Below are 13042 nucleotides of genomic sequence, written 5' to 3'. Positions count from 1 at the left end.
ATGACAGGGTTCTTAGTGGTTTGGAGGACAGTGCTAAGCTAAGGCTTTGCTAACAAATTTGTTTACCTACTCTCTTCTTCACAAATTAGTTATTAGCAGCTGCAAATGATTAATAGCTCCAGGCTTCATTTTCAGTTGATCTTCCTGACTCAGAGGTAGATGAACAAAGTCTTATGATCCAGCAAAGCCTCCTCAAGTGAGGTTCAGGATAAAGCAATTACTTTCAGATGTCTTTAATGTGAGCTCCAAATATACCATTCACTGTTCAGAAACACAGCTAAGAAGCTAAATAGCTATATAAACATTCTTTCAAGAAACAACTTACAAGTATTTTCAGCTATTGCATTTGTTTCAAGAATTCCCTGGAAAAAAGTTGGTAAGAATCGGTACCGGGTTACAGCTTCATGAGTTGAAGAAATACCTTGTATCTCAGCCACTCTTTGGTGAAAACTATTATTTCAAATTACTGATTGCATGTAGGTCCTAGGGAGTTTTTTTCAAATTAGCTGTTTGTATACTATTAAAGTTACCTGACAGTGTTAATAATTTAGGGGTTTTTCCCTTCTGCAGCCAAAATATTTTGGGAGCAGTAAGCAATGCTGAAGCACAAAGACGACCCGGTTTTAAAAGTACAAGTGATGGAGGGACTCACACAGAAAATTCTCTAGCAACTGTAGATCTAACAAGCTTTAAGGCCAACTTGATGAAGATCATACAAGCAAACAAAGAAAGATGGAAAGAATTAGCAGTAGAAGGTATGATATACTAAGGTGGAAAGTTTTCATAGGTTACTCCCTAACCTTCCATTAATTTCATTTTTTAATTTCCTTCAATCTATAAAAATACATAGTTGTCTTGTATTCATATCTTTTATGTCTTTATTGTTTAGATGGTCCTGTTTTATTCTCCCAGGGGTATAAAGAGATGTAGGTGGTCAGGTGATGAGAGGAAATCTTATGCCCTGTACAATAAGCCTCTGTGTTGCTCAGCTTATCTTTAGTGGTCTGATTTAGAAATGTGCATTCTTGCACATGTAATCATAACTGATACTGACATCTGCTTTAAATGCCAAAATCAACAATTCAAAGTATTATGTTCTGCCACATTTCTTAAGAAATGTGAAAGTTGTACTTTGCTTTTAGAAATGCTATCTGTTCCCCACTGTATGGAACAAAATCCAGTATTGCATGCTTCTTGAGACTATGCTGCAGGCAGTTATTTAAATGACCCAGTGGATCTAAAAATTTGGGTATTCACAGCATGTATTAGACCCAAACAAGGCAAAAAGTGCTTCTTCATTTGCTGGTTGATAGTTAACGCAAACTTGCATCAAGCATCTTACTTCATAAGCCACACCTGAAAATTTTCTGGAGTTAGTTTTCTGATAATTTCATGATAATTGTTGAAAGCAGTTTATAGCCTTGATCCATGTTAAGTGAATGCCATTTGAGAATATTTCGTCCACAGTCTGTGTTGCTTCCAGGTAAGCACCTAGGATATTTCAGTAGTGTTTCACTGTTGTGGCTGGTCTTGCTGTACATGATCTTATAATGACTGCAGGAAATGGTATCCTGGAACCCAGGGCCAGCCCTGTCATCCAAAGCAGCATTGTTTTCCTCAAAGAGGTGTCAGACAAGACAGAAAAACACTGCTGAGCTGTGCTAAATTCTAATTTAGTGCTAAATTGCAAATGCATATCCTTGTTAGGAGAACAGTAAGTAAAAACAAGCTTCAATACATCTATTATGAGAATGATTTGACTGTTGGGTAGAAGGGAAAGCTGAGGAGATTTAACTAATATTGTCTCTTCATGAGCAACTTTACATGATTGTTTGCCTCTTTTGGTATTGTTCAACTAATACTGACTGGTCAAAAAGACAAAGCTGCTAATTGGAGATTACTGGTATTAATAGCAGACATTGGGTGCCAAAGACCACTTAGCTACAGTCTGCAGAAATCAAGCATCCCTAGGCTATCTACATGTAAGGTAATTCAATATGGAAAAATTGAGAACTTGTTATCTGGAAGTCTGCCATTTCCAGTTACATATAACTAACTTGTTTGATTTTGGTACATCAACTTTTTGGTATATTGTTTTGGAGTACAGTGCTATCAAAGAGATAATTTCTCAGTTGCAGTGCTCTGTAAATTACTGATACATATAGACCAGTTTTACTGGGCTGTTGACAGCCTTTGAAAACACAAAGCTTCACACATCAAGAGATACAAGAATTCTTCTGGGTAAATGATTGTTTCTCTATACAGTCAATATTAATGTGAGGACCAGAAAGATCCAGGAAACTCCGGGCAAGCTTTCTGCTTTGAAAAACAGAGCTGATAATGTTCAAGACTCTATGAACTTTGTTGAGATTGTTGTTGTCCATAATCTAGGATGCCCTTCTTTTCTTCCATCAACTTGGCTAATAAAATGTGTCTAAGTATTTCCTGAACAGAGTTATGGGATTATTGTAGAATGTACATTAGGAAAATAGCTGGGTAAGTGAAAATAGCTGTTTGAGGCAAGAGCTTGATGAACAGTATCAGCTTTGTGTCATTATGTTTAAATCTGTTTTGCAAACCCTCTGCGAGAGCACGAAAGAGATTTATAGAAAGTTGTGCCCATAAAAAGACTACTTGCAGCAACATCTGCAGTTGACGAGCATGACATGGAGACCTTCAAGGTGCCTGATCAGAGGAACCCTGTGAATATTGAACATTCTTTTGAGTACAGATTTCTGTTTTGGTAGTACAGAGATAGTAAGTTGCTGGGTTTTGGTTTGGGTTTTTTTGGGGGGGTGTGGGGGAGGCAGATATTACATAGATTTTGTGAAAGTTAAAATATTTCACATGAAATATGTGGGTACTTAGTCCATATGTGGGCACTAAGGGCTGCTGGAAAAGAGGTTTCCACTAAGTGAACATAGTCCTATATAGAGCACTGGGGTAGCAGAAGTTGCTTTTCACATAATGGAAGAAGGAGTCTTCCCCAAGTGGTCCAAATCAACCATATATCTGCTCTCAAGTTGCACCCTGCAAATGTTGAAAATCCTTAATCAGACTGTGCAAAATTAACATCTAGTAAGTAATGAAAAATACTGAAATATATTCCCTTTCCACTTGGAATTTGCTTCAGTTTGCCCTTAAGTTTTACTAAGCTTGCAAGTGAATAACCTGAGACCTTGAACTTCAGATTATTTTTTCCATCCTATCTGCATCTCATGTTACCTTGTCTAACTCTATTGCTTGATGAAAAGTCTTTAGGTCGCTCTAGGTATATGCATGTAGTTTTGTTTTATTTATATGTTAGCAGGAGCGCATCATCATCATCATGGCTTGACTTCCGAATGAAGATTTGGGAAGGGCTTTACCCACGCTTACTACAAGCGTGCTGATGACTAAAAAGGCCAATGTGAGATAGGCAAATCCAGCTGCAAAAGGCACAGTGAAAGGTCTCCTCGGGTGGTATAGGCGGGGCGCGATTCTTTCTATGTTGTCTTTTCTCCCCGAGACTAGTACTGGGTGAGTTCTCAAAGGAGTCAACGGCATTATGTATGGTGTGTCTCCAAGTCTCCTGATTCAAGGCCAAGGTGGACCACTGATGGTAGTCAATATGGCCAAGGCTAAGGTATTGTTCGGGGAGTCCTTGTATCTCTTCTTTGGGGCACTTCTCTTGTGGCTACCGGTGGCAAGTTCACCGTAAAACACGATCTTAGGGAGGCGGTGACCCTTCATCCTAGAGACGCGCCCTGCCCAGCGCAGCTGCAATTCCAGCAATGTGGCCTCAATACTGGTGACCCCTGCCTGTTCGAGGACAGTAACATTTGACACAGTCCAGTGGATGTTTAGAATGGTACGGAGACAGCACTGATGAAAGTGTTCGAGGAGTCACAGGTGATGATGGTAGATGACCCATGATTCAGACCCATATAAAAGAGTATACAGAACAATGGCTCTATAGACACTGATCTTTGTATCTTTCTTCAGGTGTTTATTGCACCAGACTCTTTTATGGACTTTTCTGAAGGCTCTATATGCCTTTGCTATTCTGTTGTCTATCTCTTTGTCGATTGTAGCATCTGAGGAAATGCTTCCCTGATAGCTGAGCTGCTGAACTGACTTAAGCTCTGACTCACCAATGGTAATGTGGGGATGATGGTGATCTTCTTGTGGTGCAGGTTGGTAGAGAACGACTGTCTTCTTCAAGCTGACTTCCAGCCCCAAAAACTCAGCCACCTCCACAAAGCAAGATACTAAATGCTGCAGAGCTGCTTCTGTGTGGGCAACAAGGGCGGCATCATCAGCAAAAAGCAGTTCACGGACAAGATGATTCAACTGAAGGGTCAGGAGCACATAGTGGGGCAAGAAATATCAGGGGTAAATCACTGCCAGGTGAAAGGACTGTTGTTATTGCTGTCATTGTTCCTAGCTAGATAATTTGCAACAGGGATAACTTGCAACAAGCTGCAAAGAGCTGAGCACACTGACAAAGTTATGTGTGTGAGGACAGCGTGCCATAGTAGTAAGTAAACTGACTGTTAGTGTAGACCTCCAAACATACTTCCTGATCTAACTATGATAAACAGTACTTGTGCTGTTAACAATCTGCATTCTTGGCAGTGGGCTCTGCAAACATTGTTCCCAGATTAGTTAACAGGCTCAGGAACAGTTGTCTCTATAAAATGTATATACATAAATAATATAAAAAGGAAACTAGCAACGATCCATTTAATTTGCTAGTCACGATTCAAACTCCTTCCAGCTTCTCACCTCTTCAGGATAAGGCTACTCATGTAGCACTGGTTGGCAGGCAGGGCTGGAGAAGATGATCTGATTCCTATGCCCAGAGAGTCCAGAGCAAGAAAACCAAGACACACTGACAGTGTTGTTGACAGGGCGGCTTTCTTGGAAATGCTGGTGGTACCCCTCCCTGGAAAGATTGTTGAGATTTGGTTCAGAGCAAGCAGCTTGTGCAAGGAACAGTGTGCTTTGTTTTGGAAAGGCCTGTGTTAGTAAGGAAAGCATTTATCTACCTAGGCAGCTTCCTTAACAGAAGGCTCACTAAATAAAATGGCTTCATTTTGCTAAAAAGTCCATGTCTTGTGTAATTGATGCAGAGGAGCTCAGTGCTCTATAGCCTAAGGGTTCTCAACCTTTCACCACTGGAGAATTAGAGGAATGTTTCTCAGGCCTTTCAGGGAATGCTGTTAACAGGGAATTACCATAATGATCAAACATCTGGGATTCTGATTTGAAAGCCTTGATGTTTAATTAATATTCCAAACCCCTAATCACCAGATAATCTGTCTTTGTTCAACTCAACACACAAGACACACTTCCATCCTGTGCTGCTGGTATTTGCAATTGTGCTAGTTGTAGCAAATAGACAGTAAAGATACTCAGATAAGTCTGAGAGGTTCTTCCACTAGAGAAAAACGTTTGCTAAATGGATTTTAAGGTCTGGAAATTATTGACCTACGGAGAAAGCTGTAAGAAACACACAGTTTGTTGGGAAAGATTTAAATATCAAATGAGATCCTTCATGGTCCAATTCTTAGAGCACAGAGACATTGAAACACAGTGATTAATATTTTAAAAACACAATGTTTATTTCTTATGCCTACCATGTGTATTCCATCATGCTTATTTTGTTGTATAAAAATGTTCTAAAGTTTCACTAATCAAGTTGCTAGTGGTTGGCAAGCTCAGAGCAAAAGGGTATGGACTAGTAATCATGCTTACCCTCTATTCAGTAGATGTCATTGTAAATAGAAGTACAGGGATAAATAAGTATCATTATCCTTGATTTACATTTGAGAAAAAAAAGGCACAGATAGCTTAGATCACTTACCTTGTGTCATATAATAATATGACGGAATACAACATGCAGTCAAATGGGCCTATGACAGAAGCATGCTAACATTGTTCATCTTCAGGATAATACAAGAGCAGTGTTACTTGTTGTACTCATTTTATTCTTGCATAACTCTTATGAAGAATTAACTGTTACATGACCTGACCAAAGGTTGCATTATTTGTGTAGAAAGTGATTGCTGACAAATCTTGTCCTCAACACCTTTGGCAGTGCACTGGGCTACAGGGCTCAGAGGTGGTATGTCTGACTACACCAGGACAGGGTGTAAAAAAAGGTGAGGGTGAACGAGGGTCTCACACTGTTCTGTGTTTAGTTTTGATAATAATAATATGAAAAACTGACAACTATTGCATCTTTGGAGTAGAGATCAGCTTTATTTTTATTTCCCCTGTGGGCAGCAACTTTGAATATGAAATGTCTCTTCTGAAAGACCTCTGCATGATACCTGCAGGACCCCTTCAGGCACTTTCAGTCCTGCATACTTCTAGTCACAATAACCACAGGGTTCAGTTCCATTTTGTCTGGAAGATTTTCTCTGCAGACTCACTAATAAGAAGATAGTAACATCTGCTGAAATGCAAAAATGTGAGAGTGATGAGCTGATAGCATGCTAATGTGATTTAGCAGCCGTTAGGAAGGACGGGTGGTGGGAGGATGTGTGACAGTCACAGAAAACGACTGACAGTTTGGCACATGGAATCTACCCTCCTGGACTGTTTTAATCTGTTAGATAAAACTAAATTCAGGTGGCTAAAGGAGTCCCATCTAGGACCAGTGACAGTGATTTTAATTGTAATGCTAAAACCTTTAGGTCATAAGCAGTTTTTGAGCTAATCCAGGAAAGTGTTAAGAACAGTGGGAAAAGGAGAATTTTTCACTATGATCTGAGCAATTACAATGAATGGATTGAGCTAAGAGTAGCAAGAAACATTTTGTATTAGCAGTACCTGGTAAATCACCGACTAAGGAATGATAACTGAACCTGCTCTATGTACCCCCGGAGTGTACACTGGCTGTCCTCCATGTGTGACAAACTGCATGACTTAAACCACCATTTGCCTCTACTAGGCTCAGAGCAGCATGTCCCTTCCTTCCCCTATCCTGGAAGTCCCAGCATTCAAGCCCCTGTGCTTACAGCTAAACAGTAAAAGAGAAGTAAAAGGCAGAGGTAGCCACCTTAGGAAACCATAAACTCACAAATTATTTTTAACCAAATCTTTAACCAAATTTTTAACCAAAGCTAATCAAATATTTGCTACATTTTGTATATGATGTAATGCTGTGACATCAAGTGCATTATGTGGTTTGCAGTGGCTTTATATACTCCTATATGTATGATGAAATATGTGTAAGGAGTTGAAAGAGGAAAGAGTAAGTGTCTAAATAACTTTGTATGTTACTGCAATGTATTCTTGGGTTTGAAAATGGCTGGTTGCAAAACATCACTGTTGTTTTGGAACTCTTGGACATGTCTTTAAACTTACTTCCAAGTTCCAGGGGTACCAGGATCAGTCCTCTCATTTTCTGCAAAGTTTTGACGCTTATTGCTTCCTCACCTCTGTAAAATGGCTATTGTGAGAACAGTTCTTTTAGAAAGGTGCAGTTCCTTGCCATTTTGTCTCAGTTTTGGTTTTGTCACTGCTTTCTGGAAGCAGTGGCAAGCCTAGAAAACAAAGTTTGTGCTAACATATGCAGGGAGTCCGTAATGTCCAGCAGCATGCTTCATTGCAGAATCATCAATTTAATGCTTAGTGAAGGTGAACAGCTTTGCTAATTCTTAATACTTCAGTGTCATTATGTTTTTCTGTAAGGGTAAGTTCTTGTAGCTGATCTTGTAGCATATTTTCAACATAGCCAATTAAAATAGCAATGTGATTCACCAGACATTTGCTTTACTGGGGTCTAGCACTGTGGCGGTCACTGACATTAGCTGATCCGAGATGTTCTGCTCACACCTGGCTTTTGTGTTTTTCCTCTCCACTCTTGTTAAGTCAGTACATATTCAAGTGGTGCAGCTGCTGGAGACAAAAAGGTATCTTATAAGTCCTGTAACTGTGCAGATGATAGTAGCTGAATGCTCTGTTTCTTATTACAGAAAGGCCAGGAGAAGAAAATCAATGGAAATATGTAGAAGAGAAAGTACCAAAATGTAGAAAAGCTTCCTCACCACTTAGTAGACCATGTCTTGACAGTGTTGCTGTGTACACAGGAAGTACTGTAGCTGAGCTGGTGGAAATCAGTGTTGTAGTTGATAATGAAGACTCACCAGAGCTTTTGTGGTGGCAGAACAGTGATACTTTGGAGACCACAAGGTCCTACATGATGTGAGAGCTTAAGCCGGGTGACAACTCTAGTATTTTGTGGACAACTAAGTCCTTCATTAGACTGACAGGAATTCAGTGTTCCCAGCCAGTCTGGCAAGCAATTAAAAAAAAAAACAAAACAAAACCAAAACCAAAAAAAAACACTTCAGTTTTCAGAGATTTTTTAGTCAAATAAAAGAAGTGCTGAAAGAAGAGTGGTAGCTGATGATAAAGAGAGAAATCACCTTCAGTATTTAAATGCAGTTCACTAGATCACTATGTTTTCTGTACATGTAAAATTACTAAGTACCAGAATTTTTCAACTATTCTGAAATTTGGCTATTGCCTCACAACTGCTGCCAGTTTTCCAAACAAAACAATGCATTGCAATCACCCTCCCAACAGCCAGCCTAAGCTCTAGGGAAGAAAGTCACCACTTCTACTGCGTTTATGTATCAAATGCCATTGTTGCTTCTCATGAAGGATGGTGACCTAAGGCAGGAGTTCAGAAGTGGCTCAGAAGCAGAGAAGAGAGGGATAAGATCGAGTCACCTATAACAGACTGGTAGTGAGAAGCCGTTTGGTTTACAGATGAACTCACACAAATTTTGCTGAATAACACTGGGTTCTTGTAAAGAAAACAATACCAAACAGTTGAAAATATGCAAACAGCGCTGGCTCCAGGCACTTTTAGTAAGTTAAAACAGAGAGAGCAAAACCAGTAACAACAATAAGACATACTCTTATCTGTATTATTATCAATATCTGAAGGGGGCCTACAAGGATGTGTTTACTGTGAGGGTGGTGAGGCACTGGAACAGGTTGCCCAAAGAAGTGATAAATGCTCCATCCCTGGCAGTGTTCAAGGCCAGGTTGGACAGAGCCTTGGGTGACATGGTTTAGTGTGAGGTGTCCCTGCCCATGGCAGGGGGTCGGAACTAGATGATCTTAAGGTGCTTTCCAACCCAAACCATTCTGTGATTCTGTGATACTCTGAGTTCACTGCACTGCACAACACACTTCTGTCTATCTGAATGAATATGATAATCTTTACACTGTTTAGTGCCTAATTGACATCCCCCCAAAAACAGAGGGAGTTTTCTAGAGGGTTATTTAATCTTATTAATCTTATTCATCTATTTACTCTTATTAAATATTGTCCATGTTGAAATGCCAAGTTACGTTGTTCATTTAACATACCACATTTCCTTCTCTGTCTGGGTATGTCAATGTGTGCCTATAGAGAATCATAGAATAGTTAGGGTTGGAAAGGACTTCAAGATCATCTAGTTCCAACCCCCCCGCCATGGGCAGGGACATCCCTCACTAAACTGTGTCACCCAAGGCTCTGTCCAACCTGGCCTTGAACAACCCCAGGGATGGAGCATTCACAACTTCCCTGGGCAACCCATTCCAGTGCCTCATCACCCTTAAAGAACTTCCTCCTTATATCCAATCTAAACTTCCCCTGTTTAAGTTTTAACCCGTTACCCCTTGTCCCATCACTACAGTCCCTAATGAAGAGTCCCTCCCCAGCATCCCTATAGCCCCTCTTCAGATACTGGAAGGCTGCTATGAGGTCTCCACGCAGCCTTCTCTTCTCCAGGATGAACAGCCCCAACCTTCTCAGCCTATCTTCATACAGGAGGTGCTCCAGTCCCCTGATCATCCTCATGGCCCTACTCTGGACTTGCTCCAACAGTTCCGTGTCCTTTTTATGTTGAGGACACCAGAACTGCACACAATACTCCAAATGAGGTCTCACAACAGCAGAGTAGAGGGGCAGGATCACCTCCTTTGACCTGCTGGTCACGCTCCTTTTGATGCAGCCCAGGATACGGTTGGCTTTCTGGGCTGCAAGCGCACACTGCAGTCGGCTCATGTTCATTTTCTCATCAACCAACACCCCCAAGTCCTTTTCCACAGGGCTGCTCTGAATCTCTTCTCTGCCCAACCTGTAGCTGTGCCTGGGATTGCTCCGACCCAGGTGTAGGACCTTGCACTTGCCATGGTTAAACTTCATGAGGTTGGCATCAGCCCACCTCAGAAATGTGTCAAGGTCCCTCTGGATGCCATTCCTTCCCTCCAGGGTATCAACCCAACCACACAGCTTGGTGTCATTGGCAAACTTGCTGAGGGTGCACTCAATCCCACTGTCCATGTCAGCGACAAAGATGTTAAACAAGACTGGTCCCAACACCGATCCCTGAGGGACACCACTCATTACTGGTCTCCAGCCAGACATTGAGCCATTGACCACAACTCTTTGCGTGCGGCCATCCAGCCAGTTCTTTATCCACCGAGTGGTCCACCTATCAAATTGATGTCGCTCCAATTTAGAGACAAGGATGTTGTGTGGGACAGTGTCGAACGCTTTGCACAAGTCCAGGTAGATGACATCAACTGCTCTACCCCTGTCCATCAGTTCTGTAGCCCCATCATAGAAGGCCACCAAATTGGTCAGGCAGGATTTCCCCTTAGTGAAGCCATGCTGGCTGTCACCAAGCACCTTGTTGATTTTCATGTGCCTTAGCATGCCTTCCAGGAGGATCTGCTCCAAGATTTTGCCAGGCACAGAGGTGAGACTGACTGGTCTGTAATTCCCTGGGTCATCCACTTTCCCTGACTTTTTCCAGTCTTTGGGAGCTTCACCTAACTGCCATAATTTTTCAAATACGATGGACAGTGGCTTAGCAACTTCAGTTGCCAGCTCCTTCAGGACCCGTGTACAGATTTCCTCAGGTCCCATGGACTTGTGTACATTCAGGTTCTTAAGATGGTCTCGAACCAGATCCTCTCCTACAGTGGGCCCAAGGTCTTCATTCTCACAGTCCCTGTGTCTTCCTTCCAAGACTTGGGTGGTGTGGTCAGAGCATTTGCCAGTGAAGACCAAGACAAAGAAGTCATTAAGAACCTCAGCCTTCTCCAAATCCGGGGTAGCTAGTTCTCCCAATAGCTTCCAGATTGGGCCTACGTTGTCCCTAGTCTCTTATTTGCTACGTACCTACAGAATCCCTTCCTGTTATCCTTAACATCCCTAGCCAAGTTTAATTCTAACTGGGCCTTAGCTTTCCTAACCTGGTCCCTGGCTTCCGCGACAACATCCCTGTATTCTTCCCAAGCCACCTGTCCTTGCTTCTACCTTTTATAAGCCTCTTTTTTCCTTCGAATTTTCCTCAGCAGCTCCTTATACATCCAAGGTCTTCTGGCCCTCCTGCTGCACTTCCTTGTAGTTGGGATGCAACACTCCTGAGCTTGTACTAGGTGATCCTTGAATATCATCCAACAGTCTTGGGCCCCCCTGCCCTCTAGGTCTATATCCCATGGAACCTTACTAAGCAGGCTCCTGAAGAGGCCGAAGTCTGCTCTCTTGAAGTCCAGGGCAGTGAGCTTGTTGCACGCTCTTCTCACTGTCCTGAAGTTCTTGAATTTGACCATCTCATGATCACTGCAACCAAGGCTGCCCTTGAGTGTCACATTTCCAACGAGCCCTTCCCTGTTGGTGAGCACGAGGTCAAGCACGGCACCTCTCCTTGTCGGCTCCTCTATTACTTGCAGAAGGAAGTTGTCTTCCACACAATCGAGGAACCTCCTGGATTGCTTGTGCCGGGCCGTACCGTCCTTCCAACAGATGTCAGGGTGGTTGAAGTCACTCATGAGAACAAGGGTGAGCGAGCGTGAGGCTTTTCCTATCTGTCTATGGAGTGCTTCATCCACAGAGTCCTCTTGATCAGGCGGTCTGTAACAGATCCCCACAGTAATGTCTCCCATAGCTGTTCTCGCTTTAACCCTGACCCACAAACTCTCTATTAACTGCTCACCTGTCCCCAGACAGAGTTCCATACTTTCCAGCCTATCCCTAACATAAAGGCCAACTCTACCTCCCTGTCTGCCGGGCCTGTCTTTTCTAAAGAGCCTGTAACCTTCCATTCCAACACTCCAGTCATAGGAGCCATCCCACCATGTTTCTGTGATGCCTATTATATCATACCCCCGTAGATGTGCACACATCTCTAATTCCTCTTGTTTGTTCCCCATGCTACGGGCATTTGTATAGAGGCATCTGAGCCGAGCTCCAGATGAAGCCGGCTCATTGGCTGGAGTGGCTGGAATATCTCTACATTGCTCTGAGCATTTATTATAGGTGCTGGCAACTGACTGGGTGTGTTGGGATGGAATGATGGCCCCCTCCCCCAACACATCTAGTTTAAAGCCTCCTTGACCAGTCTGGCAAGCCTCCTACCAAAATTGCTCTTTCCCTTCTTTATCAGACCAGCTCCACCAGCCTCCACTAGACCTGGCCTACAAGCTTGGGTCCTGTGTTCAAGACACCCAAACCCCTGACTATGGCACCACCCTTTTAACCAGTTTTTAACCTGGCCAATCCTCCTAGCCTTTTTAAGGTCCTCCCCTGTATCCTGAAGAACTGATGAAAAGACAATCTGAGCTCCAGAGCCCCTAACCACCTCTCCCAGGGCTCTGTAGTCCTTATGTTCTCCAGGCTACTGCTATCTGTATCACAAGCACCCACATGGATCACCAGGAGTGGGTAACAGTCCGTGGGACTTACTAGAGCAGGCAGCCTCTCTGCCACATCCCTGATCCGTGCCCCTGGTAGGCAACACACCTCCCTTGAGACAGGGTCTGGCTGGCAGACGAGTGCTTCTGTCCCTTTCAGTGTAGAGTCCCCTACTACTACGACCCGCCGGTTTTTCCTAGCGGCACCAGTAGAGATCTTCTTTACCAGTGCATCAGCCGGCTGTTTCTGGCTCGAGTGCGCTTCCTCATTAGCCCCCTGCAGGACAGCAAAGCGGTTCTGCGTAAGGACAGGGGATTTAGGGGGAAGCCCCTTGCTTTTAATTGTCCT

The 13042-nt window shown here is 42.8% G+C and overlaps 1 protein-coding gene across 7 annotated transcripts in view; it reads left to right on the top strand.

Moving 5' to 3' along the window:
* Positions 1–13042, top strand: part of PDE1A (phosphodiesterase 1A) — a 157201-nt gene that overhangs the window by 129877 nt on the left and 14282 nt on the right. For 6 of the 7 annotated variants that reach the window (XM_061455098.1, XM_061455089.1, XM_061455123.1 and 3 more), the window contains one exon: positions 571–755. The exons of the other annotated variant lie outside the window; for it this stretch is intronic. In XM_061455098.1, coding sequence (XP_061311082.1) covers positions 571–755 — 185 coding nt within the window. The remainder of the gene's footprint in view (positions 1–570; positions 756–13042) is intronic. 7 annotated transcript variants of the gene reach the window in all.

Source organism: Pezoporus flaviventris, unplaced genomic scaffold (assembly GCF_033815535.1).
Source record: "Pezoporus flaviventris isolate CSIRO_AGI_PZ_B2104156 unplaced genomic scaffold, CSIRO_AGI_Pfla_v1 ptg000001l, whole genome shotgun sequence".
NCBI lineage: Eukaryota > Metazoa > Chordata > Aves > Psittaciformes > Psittacidae > Pezoporus > Pezoporus flaviventris.
Note: the sequence above shows the minus strand (reverse complement) of the source record. Positions and strands in the feature narration are given on the sequence as shown.